The following is a 16,813-nucleotide window of genomic DNA, read 5'->3' as shown; positions in this document are numbered from 1 at the left end:
GTGGAGCCAGCTGGCTCTCACCCTCGGAGGTGTTACCTAAATGAATTCACCAATTCACATGGGCCGACCAATGTCCAAAGTCAACTGTGCAGGCTCAGAACCATTGTTTCATCTAGAAGCTCAGAGATGGACTCTCAGGAACCAAGGGGACAAACACCAAAGTGTAAATAATAATTTCAGGGTAGTGATGAATTCCACCAGAAATCCAGCAGTCACCTGGGTCAGAGTGACCCATATGCTCTGTCTCCACGGGAAGTCTTTGCAACACTCTCCTACTCCAAGGAAAGTCCGTCCATAGGACTCTAAGTCTTCAATCCAAACAGCCAAGGCTACACCTTCCGTTTTCACTCTTTCCACTGTTAACCAATCTCAGGGGTGGCTACTATTTTCTCTATGTATCTAGTAGATTCCATTAGACTGCAGCCAATCCATGCGGGCCTGGGGTCTATTCTGTCACTTTGCCCAGGTTCTTAACCTCACTGTGCACAGAATTGAATACATAAGATTACAAAGAAAATAAATTACATTAAAATGACAACTATTAAAACATCTTATGGCCAATTCTAGATACAAATCCTTAACACATCTGTGATGATTGAGACAGATATAAATTCAGACCAATGCATAGAGAGATGTCTTGACTTTGAATCATCTGAGCTACTGATATAAGGCACACTGAAGTCCCCCAGGTAGAGACAGGGTGGGCAGTTAAGCTAGGGTGGGCGGGGGTGGCTGCTCCTGACTGTGAAGTCCCCAAGTACGGCAGCAGGCAGGGTAAAAGCTGTGCAGGTTCTTACACGAGGCAGGTCCCAACTGTTGCTCCCAAATAGGTTGACCGCTAAGATTTAACCTTGAAACTAAAATGACAATTAGTGAAAAATACAATGCAATCTAATTAACATATTCTAGATAATGTTTGCCTTTACTTATGGTTGTCCAAATAGAAAATGAAAGAAGGGGAGACAAAGGAAATAGCGTTTTAGTGTTGATTCCGCAATCCCTGCAGGAAAGACGCACTAGCTAAGGCGGACACAAGCACTCCAAGCACAAGAAAAACATTCTCTATGGTGAAGTGTAAATTCAAGAAGTTAGCCAAATCCCTTTGCTCTAATTTCTCGCTTACTCAGCAATCATATGACTATTAATTAAATTGATATTACAGTGTTAAAATGAGTCTTTTATGATTTGCTTACTATTAATCAAACCCCCAGGGCTTAACTCTGAGGGGGAGCTGACAAAATTAAATTCTCTCACCTGCAAAGGTCTAAGCCCCCAAATTCTGTCACCCCCCCCAACCCCCCTGGGACCAGTTCAAGCACTTGACCAGCCAACTCTCCACTCTGGCTAATCAGCTCACTCAAAATCACATCAGAGGGCATTTCAAGGTGAACAGATCACTGGCCAGCAGTTCATGTGCACCCTCAGAAAATAAATGAAAAAAAATAAAGGTGTATCTATGATACTTTAAAATGTTAATAAATACGCCTGTCCGCTATAAGGGAGAGGGCCGAAGAACCTTAAACCAAGCACAGGTCTGAGTTACTCATTAACCACTTCATCATCTGGAGGAGGAGGAGGATCCTCATCATCAAATTAGTCTATTTTACTTCCATGGATCTTGTAGGCTATAGTCAAAATGTAGAGAAAACCGCGTGGCTAAGAAAGAACAAAGCTTTACTGTGCAAACATCTCACTGAGCCTCCTTTTGTTTCCTGGCACAGGATCCTCACTGTTGCCGATATTCACTCCAGAACACAGTCTCTACAGCACCCACTTAGGACTCCGGGAATGTGCTGACCCTTGACCTTAACTGGTGGATCCTACGTAGCCATCTCCCTACCAGAGCTTCCACAAACTCAAACACAAGAAAGGCAGACCCTTTATCTCTGGAGTCTTCCTGCTCCACAGAACCCCTCCTCACAAGCTCCTCTCAGCAGGGAATGCTGGGCTTTCCTTGTACTTGCGATGGCCATTTGTTCCTCCAAACAATCCTTTGACCGAGAATGCATGCCCACTCTCTTCTGCTTTTTCCTTCCTGCTCTCAGCCTTCCCTTCTCTCTCCTGAACCAGTCAGCTTCTTCTCCTGGGACTCTCTTCCTTCACTTCAAACTATACATTAGATCCTTAGGTCTCAGCCAAATTTTTCCTTTCCTTTTTTTTTAAGTTCTCACCTGAGGTTATTTTTCCATTGATTTTTAGAGAGAGTGGAAGAGAGAGGGAAAGACAGAGAGAAACATCAATGTGAATGTGGGCCTAAGCGAGGCCATCTTTTCTGACTTCTCAAGAGAAGCCAGAAATCCAAATTTGTATGCAATGTGTCTCAATTTTTAATGTGAACAGCTATTTCAAAACTTTTAAAGAGACAACCTACAGACCGAACATATATCTATGGAGGGGTGGCCACCCAGGATTGCCAGTTTGTAGTGTCGATGACATTTCCAGGTTTGAACAGAATGTAGCATTAAGATGCATGTATGGAAGTCCCTTGAGATACAAGAGACTGCAAATGTTTTTAATTCATACAGAAAATAGGCTCTCCATCCAAGTTCTGAGCAAGGGGAAATAATCAAGCGAATACTGGAAGACAAGGTAAAGTTAGGTGTTTCTATTGTACAAGTTAATAAGCTACGTCTCTGCTTTGTAAGTAACTCAGCGGAGGGCACCTGGGAAGCTGAGCGCAGAACTGGGAAGCGATGACTCAGGCCCTCTAACTCCACCTTCAGAATCTTCCTGGTGCTTCCCAGACTCCCAGGCAGGAAGGTTCCAGTCCCGGCCACGCTCAGAACTGAGCTTGCTCCCTGTTGCCCTCCTGTGATCCACCGCTCTTCCCCTCGTCTTCTCCTGCACATTTCCAGGCCCCTGACACCTTCCTGTCCCCCCTCCCCACCCCCTTCCTTCCTGGTCTCTCGTGGAGTTTACTCCGACGTGGCTCTGTCAGCTACAGAAATGTTCCTGCAACTCTCAGTGCCCCAACCCGGACCCACCCTTACCATGTATTTGTCCAAAAATTTTATCTGTCTCCTCTATGTCTTCTAACTATTTATCTCTGTAAGGTAAGAACCTGCCTTTTAAAAAATATTGTTTATCGCTTTCGGAGAGGAAAGGAGAGGGAGAGAGAGATAGAAACATCAATGATGAGAGAGAATCATGGACCAGCTGCCTCCTGCACACCCTCACACTGGGGATGGAGCCCGCAACCTGGGCATGTGCCCTGACGAAATCGAACTGTGACCTCCTGGTTCCTAGGTCCACGCTCAACCACTGAGCCACGCGGGCCAGGCCAAAACCTGTCTTAACCCATAGACAAAGCCACTCGTGTGTATGCAGATCCACATACACACAAGAGCCGGTACTTGATGGTGCACCATAAGGTATTAAACTTCCTGGACTTTTCACTAGGCCATGAGGAAGAGAACCTGTCAGCTGTGGCTTCCACTTCTCACAGCCGCCTCTCCCTCCTGCAGGAACTTTGGACTCTGACAGAAGTTGACTGGGTAGCCGGGTCTCTGCACATGCGATGCAGGAGACGCAGTGAAGGATGTGTGGTTCTCTGTATTGCGGGCTCGTCGGTGCCAGTTTGGAGTGTGGCTTTATTCTTTGGGCTGGCATGAGCCTTGTCTGGGAGGAACAACGAAACTGTGGAGAAATTGCTGACTAAAAAAAAACTTCCAAATAACTTAATTTGGCTAAAACAGACTTTTAAAAATGTAAGCACTGCCAAGGACTTTTTCTTGCTGACTCGCAGACATACACCAAGTGCAGTGGTGTTTCTAATGCACTGTAGTTAAGCCTGTGCAGCAAAAGTCATTTGGTGTGAAAGTAATCATTACAACTTGCATCTATCATCTAAAACTAAAGATAAAATGTGTAGAAAATGAAAAACATGCATAGAAATAGGTAAAGGAGGAAAAAAATCCCAAGAATGTCACATCATTCAGCCAAGGAGGGAGCAGAATATTTCTGTGTTGTTCTGGCTGTTTTGTTTTGGGACGCCCAGCTGGTCAGATGAGCCGTTAAGAATATTTCATAGTTATGTTCCAGTGCTCTAATCTCTCTAGACAAGGTTCATATTTGAGTGAGTTACTTATTCTCCCTTTGTTGACTAAGTCAATAATCAGAATCAGCAGTTTGGGGGTCAGGTGGGCAGGGATCAGCTGCCTGGCCTGGGGGAAGTGGGTATAAAAGCCTCAGGCTTGCAGCGACCCACACAGAGGCCCAGAGGCCCGTGGTTCTTGCCGGGATGGCTGCCCTCCGTCTCCTGCTCCTCTGCCTGGCGGGACTGGTGTTCGTGGCGGAGGCCGGGCCTGCGGTGAGTGTCTGAGTCCCTTGTGTGCATCTCCCATGTATGCTAGATGAAGAAGCCACTGCCTCCAGCTTCGCCATCGGCTTTTGTTCCGAGGACCAGGGTACCGGGATCTATTTTTAAACATTATTGATTCCAACTTCAAAAAGGATGGAGCTCTGAAGAGCTCACTGAACGGGGGCTTGGCTTCTGGGCACTCTCCTCTCCAGCTCCGGTGCACTGGGGTTGTCATGCCTGGTGCCTCAGTTTCCCCAGGCAGATGGTAGAAAGACAGATTGTTCATGAAGCTATTAATATTGAATTTTTAGAAACACATCCTCTTATAAAGTGTTTTCCCTTTAGCTAATCTAAATGCATGTATTGGTTAATCTGTGAAAGGCTTGGAGACAGCATTCTAGTCAGATATGTAGTTCTTAATTCCTGTAGAAGAATGAGCTAATACTATCCAATTGTGAGGTAGCCGGACATTAATCTGCAACTGGTAAGAGGGATTTACTGCAGCAGCAACTGGCTAAAATGCTCTCAGGGAAAACGACTTGGCTCGATGGCACATGACATCTTTTCAGTAATTCCACTCAAATGACGAGGCTTAACAAAGCACCTGTGCTGGGGGGCCTGCGTGCGCCCCTAAAATGCATCATGCACGCCCCCACCGAACTGCAGCGGGTCTGACGGCAGACACCGTCCTTGCTTTGGATGGTCTGTGTTCCACGGAGTCGGGGAAGCTCACTGTCACACGTGTGCTGCCGGAATGGCATCAGCATGTACCACCTGCCTCATTCCAGATTCCCAGCACCGGAAGGAACAGAGCCTCTCATTCCTGACAGTTCTGCTGACTTCTCACTTGTCCCCTCCATGCCCAGGGCGAGTCCAAGTGTCCCCTGATGGTCAAGGTCCTGGATGCCGTCCGAGGCAGCCCTGCTGTCAACGTAGCCGTGAAGGTGTTCAAGAAGGCTGCTGACGGGGCCTGGGAGCCCTTCGCCGACGGGTAAGCTGCCCACACGCCCAGACGTGGGCTTTGGTTTATCTTCCCATTCGCCTGCCACGTGTTGGAGAGGGGGGATCACATCATTCGCTTAAGAATCTACAAATAGATTGACAATTCCAGCAGAGGTCAAGGGCCCCTGAGAAGGATGCCCTCCCTGGCTTTGCGTAGCTGGGGGTGAGCAGGAGCCTGAGCAGCACTGAGGGCAGACAGTGGGAAGAAGGAACCCACCACCTGCTCCACCCAGCGGTGGATCACCCCCCTTAGGGGCACAGATCACTTTAAGAAGGTGATGAAAATGAGGGACTCCGTGCCAGGAAAATACACATATATACACACGTGCAAAAGTGCACATGGAACTTCAGGGGTTTTCTTGGTGCCCGGACATGACTCCAGCTGAGTCCTTGTCATGGAATAGCAGGGAAAACATACAATGCATGTTTGTTTATTAATGAGGAAAGGAACTGAGGGGCAGGGTGACCAGGCGCCTGTCTGTACCTTACTGGATCACCCAGAACCCAGGGCCTTCGCTAGCAAAGGCACTCGCTAGCGCCTGCTCCTCAAGGCTGGGGACTGTCCAGCTCAGTAAGAAAGGGCTCAGGAGAGAGAGAGAGAGAGAGAGAGAGAGAGACAGACAGACAGACAGACAGACACAGACACACATCATGCAAAGCCCAGCCACAGGCCAGGGGCCAAATGACCTTCACCAACCGCTTCACAATTGTTAGGGAGTTTTTCCACCTCCACCGGCAAGGCTTTTTATTAAGTGCACATTCGTGACCCTCCATCAGCTAATTGAAAGAAAGGACCCTCCCAAGAAAGTAATCCTGCAAAGTGCTTCTGTCTCCAGGGAGGCAAGTTCCTGTGGGTCTTAACTGAATCCAAGGACCACATTATGATTCTTTATCCATCACTGGCAAGGCCATTTTCTTTGGTGTGGTTCCAATTGAGTTTTTATTTCTTAATTCATTTACATTTATAAAAAAATGCCAAGCGTGATGTGGAAAGCAGCTAAGAGAGTATTCTAAGCAAGAGATAGAATGGATATTCAGATGTCCATGTGAATATTTTTTCTTATGACAAGACAAAAAAAGGGGGGATATTGAAAGACTTACTTCCTGGAAAAAAAGAATGGTGGGAGGGCAAAGATCAGAGGCAATAAAGATACTTTCCATTTTATCTGTCTTAGTTTTTGCAAAATGATGGATGACAACAACAGCTACTGAGTCAGAACTTGTATGGAAAGAAAGGTTGCCTAATTTTAAAAAGAGTTAAAAGGAGTTGCCTAGTATTTGTTATTGGCAAAGAGTTACCAAAGAGATTACATGTATAAACAATGGAAAAGTCAGATACAGGTTTCTCATTGTATTTTGGGGTTCCACTATGTGTACAAATGATACCACCTCTAAAGACCCTCACATCACGAGTGAAACCCTGGTGTCATGGGGAACGGGAGTCAGAGTGACTCAGGGCCACTTGGTTGTGACAAAGCTTTACCCAAACACCAACCCTGAATGGTGACGACTCTTTTTCAGGTGAAACATTATACTTCTATCTCGTTCTCCTAAGAGGAAAACACCTATGATGAGCTTTTAGAAACATTTCTGACAAATTTCCTGTCAGTGAATTTCAGACAGTAGAATCTTCTGTGTGTGTGTGTGTGTGTGTGTGTGTGTGTGTGTGTGTGTGGTGTCACCGTGCCCTTAAAGCCTAACTTAGCCTGGACCTTTGCCCCTTTTAGGAAAACCAGTGACTTTGGAGAGCTCCATGGGCTCACAACTCCTGAGAAGTTTGTGGAAGGGGTGTACAAAGTGGAATTAGACACCAAAGCCTACTGGAAGGAGCTGGGCATCTCCCCGTTCCATGAATATGCAGAGGTGAGTGTGCAGACACTGGAATTGCTTTTGATTTTGATTTCGTGGTTGTTGCTTCTAATCCCTGGGAAATGCACATTTTGCACTGTCTGACCCCTGGAAATGCATACCAGAAAAATGGCATTGACATGTCCCAGGTTCCCTTTCTCATTTCTACAACCAGAAATCCACAAACCCTGAAAAGCAAACTTCCTCCCTGAGTTAGGTAAAAACTCATTTAGTGACATGACCTGAACTTACGCAATGCTCTTTATAGTCTTCATTCATTCTACCGAATATGAATACTTGTTTGTTTGCTGGAGAAATATTAATATGTTGAATGATTGGGCAGCCCTCCAGGTCACTTAGGCTGTTATATAACAAAAGATAGATGTATTATTGTACTTCTCTAAAACCTGGAACATTCTTCATTCCAAAACACATCTGGAACCCAGAGGTCTGGATAAGTGTTTTGGGACAATGCACATAGAGATGGTGAATTCAAAATAATAACAGCAACACAATAGAAAACATTCATCATCTATCACATGCCAGACACTGCTGTATTTTCTGTATTTAACCTTCATAAACCATTCACTGGAGTCAGTCCTATTTTTATGCCCATTGTACAGATGAAGAAAACAAGGTTCAGGGAAGTTAATTAATTTGTCAAAGGTCACAGGGCTGGTAAGGGGAGAAACAGTAATATTTACCAACAGGGCCCACGCTGAATTTAGACTCAGGTGTGCCTCGGCTTTCTTCCTATAAGAAGCCAAGCTAATAAGAATCAGAGGAGGAATACCACATTTGTAACCCCGGGTGCACACTCTAGTCCTCTACTTAGGAGGTACTAGGAACCTCAGAGTTATCCATGGGCCCATCTCTCTGCCTCCCCCTCGTCTGCAATCTCTTAAGTCATTGAAAGCAGATGGCTGCCGTGGAAATAGAATCCACACATGGTGCTCAGAGTTAAAGATCAACTAATGCACCAAAATTAGCTCGGCATGAAAGGGAACCGTTCTCTCTGGCTTAGTCACGGATGAGACTTTCCAAAGACATACACGGGTTCTTGTAGTAGACAGTGTTGCCAGGGAAACTAGGGGCTTGTTTGACACCCGGGGCCCACAAGTGAGGAAGGTAACCCCGTCTGCCAAGAAGCATGTCTCTGGCTACTTCTCAGCCAGGCAGCAAGCCCCGGCGCTGGTCGCAGTCGGGTGCAGGTTTAGATGGTGCCCACCACAGACACATGTCCCTAGAGTCTCGGGCCCTACCCTGGAGCACCGGACCCGCCTCCTGCGACCCTTATCTGCCCTAGATCTCAGCCTTGTGGTTCCGTGCTACTCACGACGTTGCTTCTATTCATTAGACCACTCTTCACCCTTTTAGTATTCAACCAACAAACACTTAAAAATAAAAACCTATGCGTTGAGCACTCTGCTGGGCGCTAGAGATGCAAACGAGAAAACACATCTCTGCCCTTGGAACGTGTTAGGCAGGACCACGAGCCCCTTGATCCTGAATGGATATGGGGAAGGAGAGAGCGAGTAGTCACGCGTGAGCCCCACTTCGGTGGGCTCGGCGGGGAGTTCCTTTCCCGCCAGCTCCTTCGGATAAGGACCTCCCCCAACACCGCTGTCCTTCAGCGCCGGCCACCTCCCCTTGGCCAACCCCACGGGCCTTCTTGGACAGGAAAGTTAGGAATTTCCTCCGGAGCTATCTGTCCTCTTCATTTCATGGAATTCTGAGCACAAATCATGCCCTTTACAATTTTTAGAAAGAATTCAATGGGAATGGAGGCCCATGTCACTCTAAGAGAGAAGAGGTGTGCCTACCTGGGATGGGGGGTAGGGAGCCAAGGATGTGGGCTAGACGGGGTCAATGGGGAAGTAATGGGGACATCTGCAATACTTTCAACAATAAAGGTTTTTTTTAATAAAAAATAAAAGTTGATGTACAAACAGCCCTCCCCCACAAAAAAGAAAAGGTTTTCTAATTTGATTCCAGACACTTGGCCTTCAGGGACTGCCCTTCCTCCTTCAGAGAGAGTCTTAGCGACTCTCACCCCCCTCTCCCTGATGCTATTTTTGGTTTTGATGTGGTTCAATCACATCTTTTTTTTCTCCTGCCCCCAAGTAATCAAGATTTCCTTTCTCCACATTTGGAACAAAACGTACTTTTCCAGGGTGTGTCCAAAGCTCAATCCAGGGCCTGTGCACGAAATAAATAAAACGCCTCCTGGCCGTCCTCTGGCTCCTGAACCCAAATTCTCGCCCTTCGCCTCAGTCCAGGCCCCGAACTGCCCCAGCACCGGGGTCTCCGCTGCCCGCAGGTGTGCCCACCGCCCCCCCAGGTGTGCCCGCCCCCAGGTGTGCCCGCCCCCAGGTGTGCCCGCACGTGACTGCCTTGATTGGCACTTGGCCCGAGTAGGAACCTCCGCCGTGACCTCCTCCCCCGCCGGCTCGCCAACGGAGCCCCGTGCTGCTCTCACTCCGCGTGTCACTGCTCGTGACCCACGTGAAACACACACCGACGTCCGGAGCGCACGCAGAGGAGTCACGGGAGAGGCCGCGGCGCTGGGCCCGGAGCCTTGACCGCTAGCCTGCGTCCGGCGCGCACTTGGAGCGAGCACCCCAGTCAGAGCCGGGCGCCTACCTGTGAGCCGAGCGCGTCCCGTCCAGCCCCACAGCCCAGGGCTCCCGAGTCTGCAGGCCTCGGCCGCGGAGCGCCTTCCTGCATTCTCTCCCCTCCTCTCCCCAAAGCGGGGCGGGGAGAGCGCTGGGCATTCTGGGAGAGCCGCTGGGCATTCTGGGATTGCCTCGGCGGCAGGGCCACGTGACTGTCAGCTGAATTTGCATAAGCAGCAGCTGAGAGGGCCTCCTCTGAGGGCTGCACAGGCCCCGCGGTGGGCGGTGGGCCGTGGGCGGTGGGCCGTGGGCCGTGGGCCGTGGGCCGTGGGCCGTGGGCGGTGGGCCGTGGGCGGTGGGCGGTGGGCGGTGGGCGGTGGGCGGTGGGCGGTGAGTGAGGACGTATTGGGACGTTCGCTTGGCTCCAGCTGCTCCAGGAAACGCTGGTGCATGGAAGTCCTTGTCCACGTGGGCGCTGGGCCCGCGGCGGCGGGGCTGCTGGAAACGCATGCTTCTCTCTCCCGCAGGTGGTGTTCACGGCCAACGACTCAGGCCCGCGGCGCTACACGATCGCGGCGCTGCTCAGCCCCTACTCCTACTCCACCACCGCCCTGGTGGGCGCCCCGTAGGGTGAGGCGCCTCCCGTCCGTCCGCCCGTCTGTCCGCCCGAAGGGGAGGAGCAGGGCCGGCGCGCCCCGTTTTTACTGCAGCGGTGTTCTCACTTCACAAGCTATGCTAGCAACCCAGGCAGAGACAATAAACGTTCTTATTAAAGCACTTCTCCTTCCGGTGGGACTTGTGTTTTTTATTTCCTTACTGTACTCTAAAAAATTCCAAATTGTACAGGGAAGCACAGGAACCCAAAAAAGTCTCTGGCTGAACTCAGGGATACCTATGTTTCCTCTTTCTTTCTTTCTTTCTTTCTTTCTTTCTTTCTTTCTTTTTCTTTCTTTTGTTCTTTTCCTATGTTTTTTAAAATCTTTATTGTGAAAGTATTACATAGCCCGCCCCCTCCCCATTGACCTCTAATAACCTACTCCCCCTCCTCACCCCCCATCCCCCGCCTGCCCCAGGCCTTCACCCCCCTATTGTTCGTGCCCATGGGCTATGCATATATGCATACAAGTTCACTGGTTGGTCTCTTCCCACCCACCCACCCTCCCCCGCCTTCCCTCTGAGGTTCCACGGTCTGTTCCACGCTTCCATGTCTCTGGATCTATTTTGTTCATCCGTTTATTGCCTTTCAAACTAAGCCCATACACAGCATGGTCAGCAGCCATCGAAAGCTCACATTCAGAGAATGAGAGGGCTGTGCTGTCCTGCAGTCGTGGGTGAGCAGCAAAAGACACGTCCTCAGGGCCTGCTGTTCACTCGGTGCTTTCCCTTCGAGTGTGTCCTGGTTTCAGGAATAGCTCAGCCCCACCTGCACAGACCAGCAGTGACGGGAGCCCTCTGGGCCACTCAGACCAGCTGCACCCTCCTCCCGGCACTAAGATGCTCAGAGAGCCCTCTCCACCCCTCCCCTCCCGTGGTCCAGCTCCGAGTACTGAGAGGTGGCTATAGAGGCCTATTCCGTGCTCTGCTCGTAGGGAGTAAGATCAGTGCTTGCTTTCAAAGAGCTCGCATTCTGTTGCGAAGGTAACTGTCAACAGGGTCTGCCAGAGTCTGGCATAAGGCGCAGCAGGGGTAGGAGAGGGAGCAGCAAACGACATGAAGAAGTCGGACTCGGAATAAATGTCATTTCCCCTGAATGCTGGTGGGTTTTCAGGTGGAAAAGCAAGGAGGTGCTCCAGGTAGAGAGAACAGAGATTGCAAGGCAAGGCCCTGGGAAATATGGTAGAAAGTTGAGGGGATAGATGGGGATTCAGAATACTGAAGTGTAGGGGGGATTAGGGTGGGCGAGGTGATGCTGCTCTAACAGCCCCAGATCGCTGTGGCTCCACAAACACCAAGTTCACTTCTCACGCAGGCCCGGTCCCAGCAGAGCTGCTCCGTCTGTGACTCTCGGAGCGCCTTTCCTCCAGTGGTGACTCAGGCCCCCTTTGGTTTACTCTGTGGCTTAAAGAGATTTGAATTTGTGCGCAATCTCTAGCCAGGATGCAGCAGGAAAACTTGGGTCAGACCCCAGGCTTAGGCCTAAATGTTCATAAACAAAACAATCTTTCCATTTTCCTCCAAATTCACATCTAAAGTCCCCTAATCCGCAGACCGGAAGGAAGAAGACAGTGTATGCATCAGCCCCTCTTGCTGAAGCGTCACACGGGACTCCCGGTGACATTTCACTCCCAGAAATAGTTACATGGTCTGGTTCCAGATGCACTGAGCCATGGGGTCCCTGGCGGGGAGTCACTTCTCCGAACAGCCCTACATCCTGGGAAAAAGCACTGGTGGGTGTTGGTCCACAGCATCTCCACCACCGCAGGGCTGGGAGTGGAGGGAAATGAGCTGGGGAGGGGAGGGAAAGGGGAAGAGCGGGGTGGGGGACTGGGGGGGGGGGCTTTTCCTGCCCCTGTTAGAGCTACAACATGGATCCCTGGATGGGAACCTTGTCAGTGGTCATCCCCCATCACGTCTTGTGCCTCCTCTCCAGCCAGGATGCACCAGGCCCCAGGCTGAGGCCTAAACATACATAAAAGAACAATTTGCCCTTTTCCTCCAAGTTCACATCTAAAGTCTTGGCGTGCTCCAGCCAGCTGTGGAGAGAGAGTAGGACATTTTAAAAGAGCGGGGGTGGGCAAACTTTTTGACTCGAGGGCCACAATGGGTTCTTAAACTGGACTCAGAAGAAGGAGCTGCGGGCGTGTTTCCCGACATTGCCATGTTAACACTGCTGCTGGTGAAGGAGTGGAGGGGAGAGCAAGAGAACCCTCCGCTCTTTTGGCTCCGCGGGCCGGATAGAACAGCTGAACGGGCCGGATCCGGCCCGCGGGCCGTAGTTTGCCCACGGCTGGTTTAGACTCTTTAACATGAACCGAGCTTTCAAATATAAGGGAGCAAAGTCAGTGCCTCTGGTTCTGCTGAGCGAGGTCAGCAGGCCCTTCCTTCTTCCATGTACATTGAGTGAGTGCCTATCCAGTGGCCATTTTTGTAAATTAAATGATCAAGTAATGGCAATTTCATAAGATTTAATCTAATACCTACCGTGATTATATTGGTCTCTGACCTGTCTGTTTATAAAATGCTACTTTTCCATGTGGCTGTTATTGCATCACTATGGATTTTTATTACCCAAGAAGTTTGAAAACATGAAACTTTCATTTACACATGTGTCAGAATTGACTTTAACTTCCCCACCTCCACTTCCTGTTGCTATCAGCAAACTTAATTGTTGTCCATTGAAATCAGCTCAGTTTGCATTCCAGTTTAATGCCCAGCCTTCTCCTCCTTCCTGCCTCTCATCCGCCCTCTGCAAGCTGTGCAGTAGCATCTTGGCACTAAATGAAATGTGATTTCTGCTTCCTGCTGGTTCTCTGTCCAGGCTGCTGCCACTGAAACGCTCCTTTTGTCCTCTGTCCTTTGTTGTTATGTGTTCGTATCCTGGCTTATGCCCTTTCACGGCCACTGTTGCGGGTTGAGTTGTGTCCCCTAAAAAGATATTTTGAAATCCCAACACCTCATACCTTTGATTGTGACATTATTTGGAAAGTGTCTTAGCGGATGTAGTTAGTGAACATGAGGTCATGTGGGTGGGCTCTACTCCCATAGGACTGGGTCCTCAAACAGGGAAAGGGCAGATACAGACACACAGGGAGAAGGCCACGTGATCACAGAGGCAGAGGACGCAGCAACGAGCCAAGAGCATCAAGATGGACAGAAGGATGCCCCCCTACAAGTTTCAGAAGGAGTGTGGCTCTGCTGACACCTTGATTTTGAACTTCTAATTTCCAGAACAGCAAGACAATAAATTGCTGTTACTTTAAGCAACCTAACGTGTAGTACTTGCAGCCCTGGGAAACTAATAAACCTCCTATGGGAGTCTTCAACATTTACTCCTGGGTTTGTATCTTCACCATTCTGAATGTCAAGTTTACATTTAATATTTATTTGTATTCCTTTTTCTTACTTAGCAGTGCTGAAGATATTGTCTTATTTTTATTGGCCAATTGAACCTCTTTTGGGAACAACATGTCCACATCATTTAGCCATATTCTACAGGGGGTTTCTTTATTTAATACTAGAGACCTGGTGCACAAAATTCATGCAAGGGGCTCAGCCCTCGAAGCCTCTCGCAGCCCATCGCAGCTCCTCGCAGCCTCGGCAACCTTCTGGACAGTTGTCCAGACAGTCGTTCTGCTGTTCAGCCTAATTAGCATATTAGCGCTTTATTATATAGGATTCTAATCTTACAGATATCACAAGTTGTACCTGAAAAGTAGATGTGACCAATGGAGGAGTAGTTAAGTTGTCGAAAACCACATCAGTCAAGATACCTTGGTGGAGGTTGGTGTGATCATTGCAAAACAGAGGGTAGGAACTAGGTTGTAAGAAGCTGAAAGTTGAAAAATCCTGGGCGTGGAGGGGTGGAATTTGGGATGGCTACTTTAGGTTCAGGCTGTAGAATCAGTGAATGCTGCGTTTGTGAGGCTTTGGGGGATAAGAAAGCTGAGATACAGAAAGTGACGCATTTGCCAAAAGCCACTCCGAAAGCGTTGGAAAGCCCTGAGAGGCAGAGGGTAAACAGATGGTCCCAGGAGTCTGTCACTGGGCTCCCGGTTGATCTGGACAGTGAGGAGCTGCTCGCTGAAGCCTCGCAATAGGGCTGGATGCCCGTAAGGAGATCCTGCCAATAACACTAGCGGCCTTGGTGGCCTCCAGTCCGCCCTACTCTTTGGCCGGAAGATAAATATGTTAATTAATCCCATTCAAGGCCTTTCACACTAATCAGAACCAGAGGCATCACTTCCTTCCGCACAGCCAGAGGGATTTCATCATGTTTTATCCATTTCCCGGGACCTCAGGAGAATAGTGTGGCTAAAAACGTCACCCTGTAACGGAGGGATAAATCAGAGAAGAGCTGTGAGGATTCGTGCTGTTTCAGCTTGGGGAGGCCATGGTACCCAGTACCCACGGTCAAACGCAAGTCTAGGGGTTGCTGTGATGGTCTTTTCAGACATTAACACTTCCCCCCAGCTCTGTTGAGATGTAAATGACATAAAATCAAACCAGTTTTCAACCTCGTGCCTTGGAAATTGGCATTGTGTATACACAGATGGGCAGGACACAAGCCTCACTAATACTGAAATTCCTCCTGCTATTTGGATACACCTGTTAAATAATGAAGTCTGGAGCTTTTATTCCTTAAGTTGTATTCTGTCCACAGAGGTAGCCCTTCCTAGGAATTTTTATTTCTCACCCAAACCCTGTTTTTGTTTTTAATGTATTTTTGTTGATTTCAGGGAGGAAGGAAGAGGGAAAGAGAGATAGGAACATCAATGATGAGAGAGATGCCTCCTGCACACACCCCCCCCCCTTGCCCCCAACTAGGAATCAAGCCTGCCACCCGGGCATGTGCCCTGACCTGGAATCGAACCATGACCTCCTGGTTCACAGGTCAACGTTCAACCACTGACCACAGCAGCCGGGCCAAACTCTCAGTTTTACAGCCTATTCCTTCCTTTCACTTCACAGTTCAGAGACCACCCCCTCCCTCAGCACCATTACTTCTTACTGCCTTTCAACATGGAAATAAGCTTAGAACCAATTCCCTTTCCCCGGCTCTCCATTCTCTGTGGGTTAGAACTGCCCAGTTCATGTAAAGCCAAGGCAGATAGATGGTCATCCATCCCTGGCAACCAATGCAGACGCCGGAGGTCTGTTCCGGAGCCACTGTCAGCAGCGAGGAGAGAGGGCGACAGGCAGGCTGCTCAAATAACCACTTGAGTTGGGGAGCTCCCCTGCTCAGCAGCCCCCCACCGGCTGTCGCTCCACAGATATCGCTCCCCAGAGGCCAGAGGTTGTGAGCTGGGCCTAAGACTCGATGTGGAGATACAGGGTGGCTGGGGGAGAGCCCTCCGAGGGTGGGATGATGAGGACTCACGCGAGCTGACGGCACTCTACTCCCCTCGGCTTGTGCTCTTGGGAAGTCTGTTGGAATAAACTTCCGAGCATCTGGGAGGCGGTGTCTAGCACCCAGCAGAGCTCAATCAACGCTTTCTCAGCGGATGGTGATGGGGGCTCTGAGCAGGCAAGGAGTTCTCCTCTGAGCCTTGGCCAGCCCTTGGGCTCACGGGGAGGTGTTCCCTCACACAGACGCTGAGACCTGGCACCAGGACCCCCAGCAGACAGGAACCGGGCCCGGGGTTGGGAAGCACGGGGAGCCTGCCAGCTCCGGGAATAACGTCCCCATGTTCAATGCCAGCCTCTGGGCCCTGGCCCTGACTTCAAGACCTGAGTCACCAAGGATGTTTAAAAATAGAGTCTATTAAAATGGCCTGAGATCAACCAAAGGACTTGTGTGCGTGCATATACGCCTAACCAATGGGCACAGACACCACGGGGTGAGGGCATGAGTGTGCACTCAATTGTCTCAGAGAAAAGCAATTAAAACAAACAAACAAACAAACAAACAAAAACCAAAAAACAGAAGCCATACTCTAAGGCAGTGGTTCTCAACCTTCTGGCCCTTTAAATACTGTTCCTCATGTTGTGACCCAACCATAAAATTATTTTCGTTGCTACTTCATAACTGAAATGTTGCTACTGTTATGAATCGTAATGTAAATATCTGATATGCAGGATGGTCGTAGTATAGTATGGTACCTATTTGCTTTATTTAACAATGGACAGGTTACTTGATTTTCTAAATTGTATAAGTCATCTCATTCGATTGAATGCCTCATTGATTGTAACATGACTATCCCATTGATTGTGATCTTACTGGTTATCGAAGCACATTCTTCTGCACCTGGGAAACAGGACAGCACAATTATCCTAAATTGTTTTAGTGGCCACAGGTAGTGCGTTCCAGTTGACTCAGTGGTCCTAAGACCAGGATAGTGCAATTACTCTAAATTGCCTTGATGGCTCATGACTTCCTGTCAACCCAGCG

The 16,813-nt window shown here is 49.1% G+C and overlaps 1 protein-coding gene and 1 long non-coding RNA gene across 2 annotated transcripts in view; one reads left to right on the top strand and one right to left on the bottom strand.

Annotated features, from left to right (window-relative positions):
- Window positions 1-16,495, bottom strand: part of LOC132240056 (uncharacterized) — a 397,852-nt gene extending 381,357 nt beyond the window's left edge. Inside the window, exon 1 of the long non-coding RNA XR_009454216.1 lies at window positions 16,379-16,495. This is a non-coding gene — a long non-coding RNA (uncharacterized LOC132240056). The remainder of the gene's footprint in view (window positions 1-16,378) is intronic.
- Window positions 4,148-10,542, top strand: TTR (transthyretin). Its single transcript, XM_059707407.1, has 4 exons — window positions 4,148-4,309; window positions 5,167-5,291; window positions 7,030-7,165; window positions 10,293-10,542. Exons 1-4 carry the CDS (start codon window positions 4,241-4,243, stop codon window positions 10,392-10,394), a joined length of 432 nt encoding a protein of 143 aa, XP_059563390.1. The 5' UTR covers window positions 4,148-4,240; the 3' UTR covers window positions 10,395-10,542.
- Window positions 16,496-16,813: the final 318 nt, after the last annotated feature.

The sequence above is a fragment of the Myotis daubentonii genome, chromosome 8, assembly GCF_963259705.1.
Source record: "Myotis daubentonii chromosome 8, mMyoDau2.1, whole genome shotgun sequence".
Taxonomy (NCBI): Eukaryota; Metazoa; Chordata; class Mammalia; order Chiroptera; family Vespertilionidae; genus Myotis; species Myotis daubentonii.
This window is presented reverse-complemented; position numbering and strand designations above follow the sequence as displayed.

Coding starts and splice junctions, on each gene's coding strand:
- TTR (XM_059707407.1), top strand. CDS start 4,241: ATGGCTGCCCTCCGTCTCCTGCTCCTCTGCCTGGCGGGACTGGTGTTC. Junction 5,292..7,029: donor TGGGAGCCCTTCGCCGACGG/GTAAGCTGCCCA, acceptor TGCCCCTTTTAG/GAAAACCAGTGACTTTGGAG. Junction 7,166..10,292: donor CGTTCCATGAATATGCAGAG/GTGAGTGTGCAG, acceptor TCTCTCCCGCAG/GTGGTGTTCACGGCCAACGA.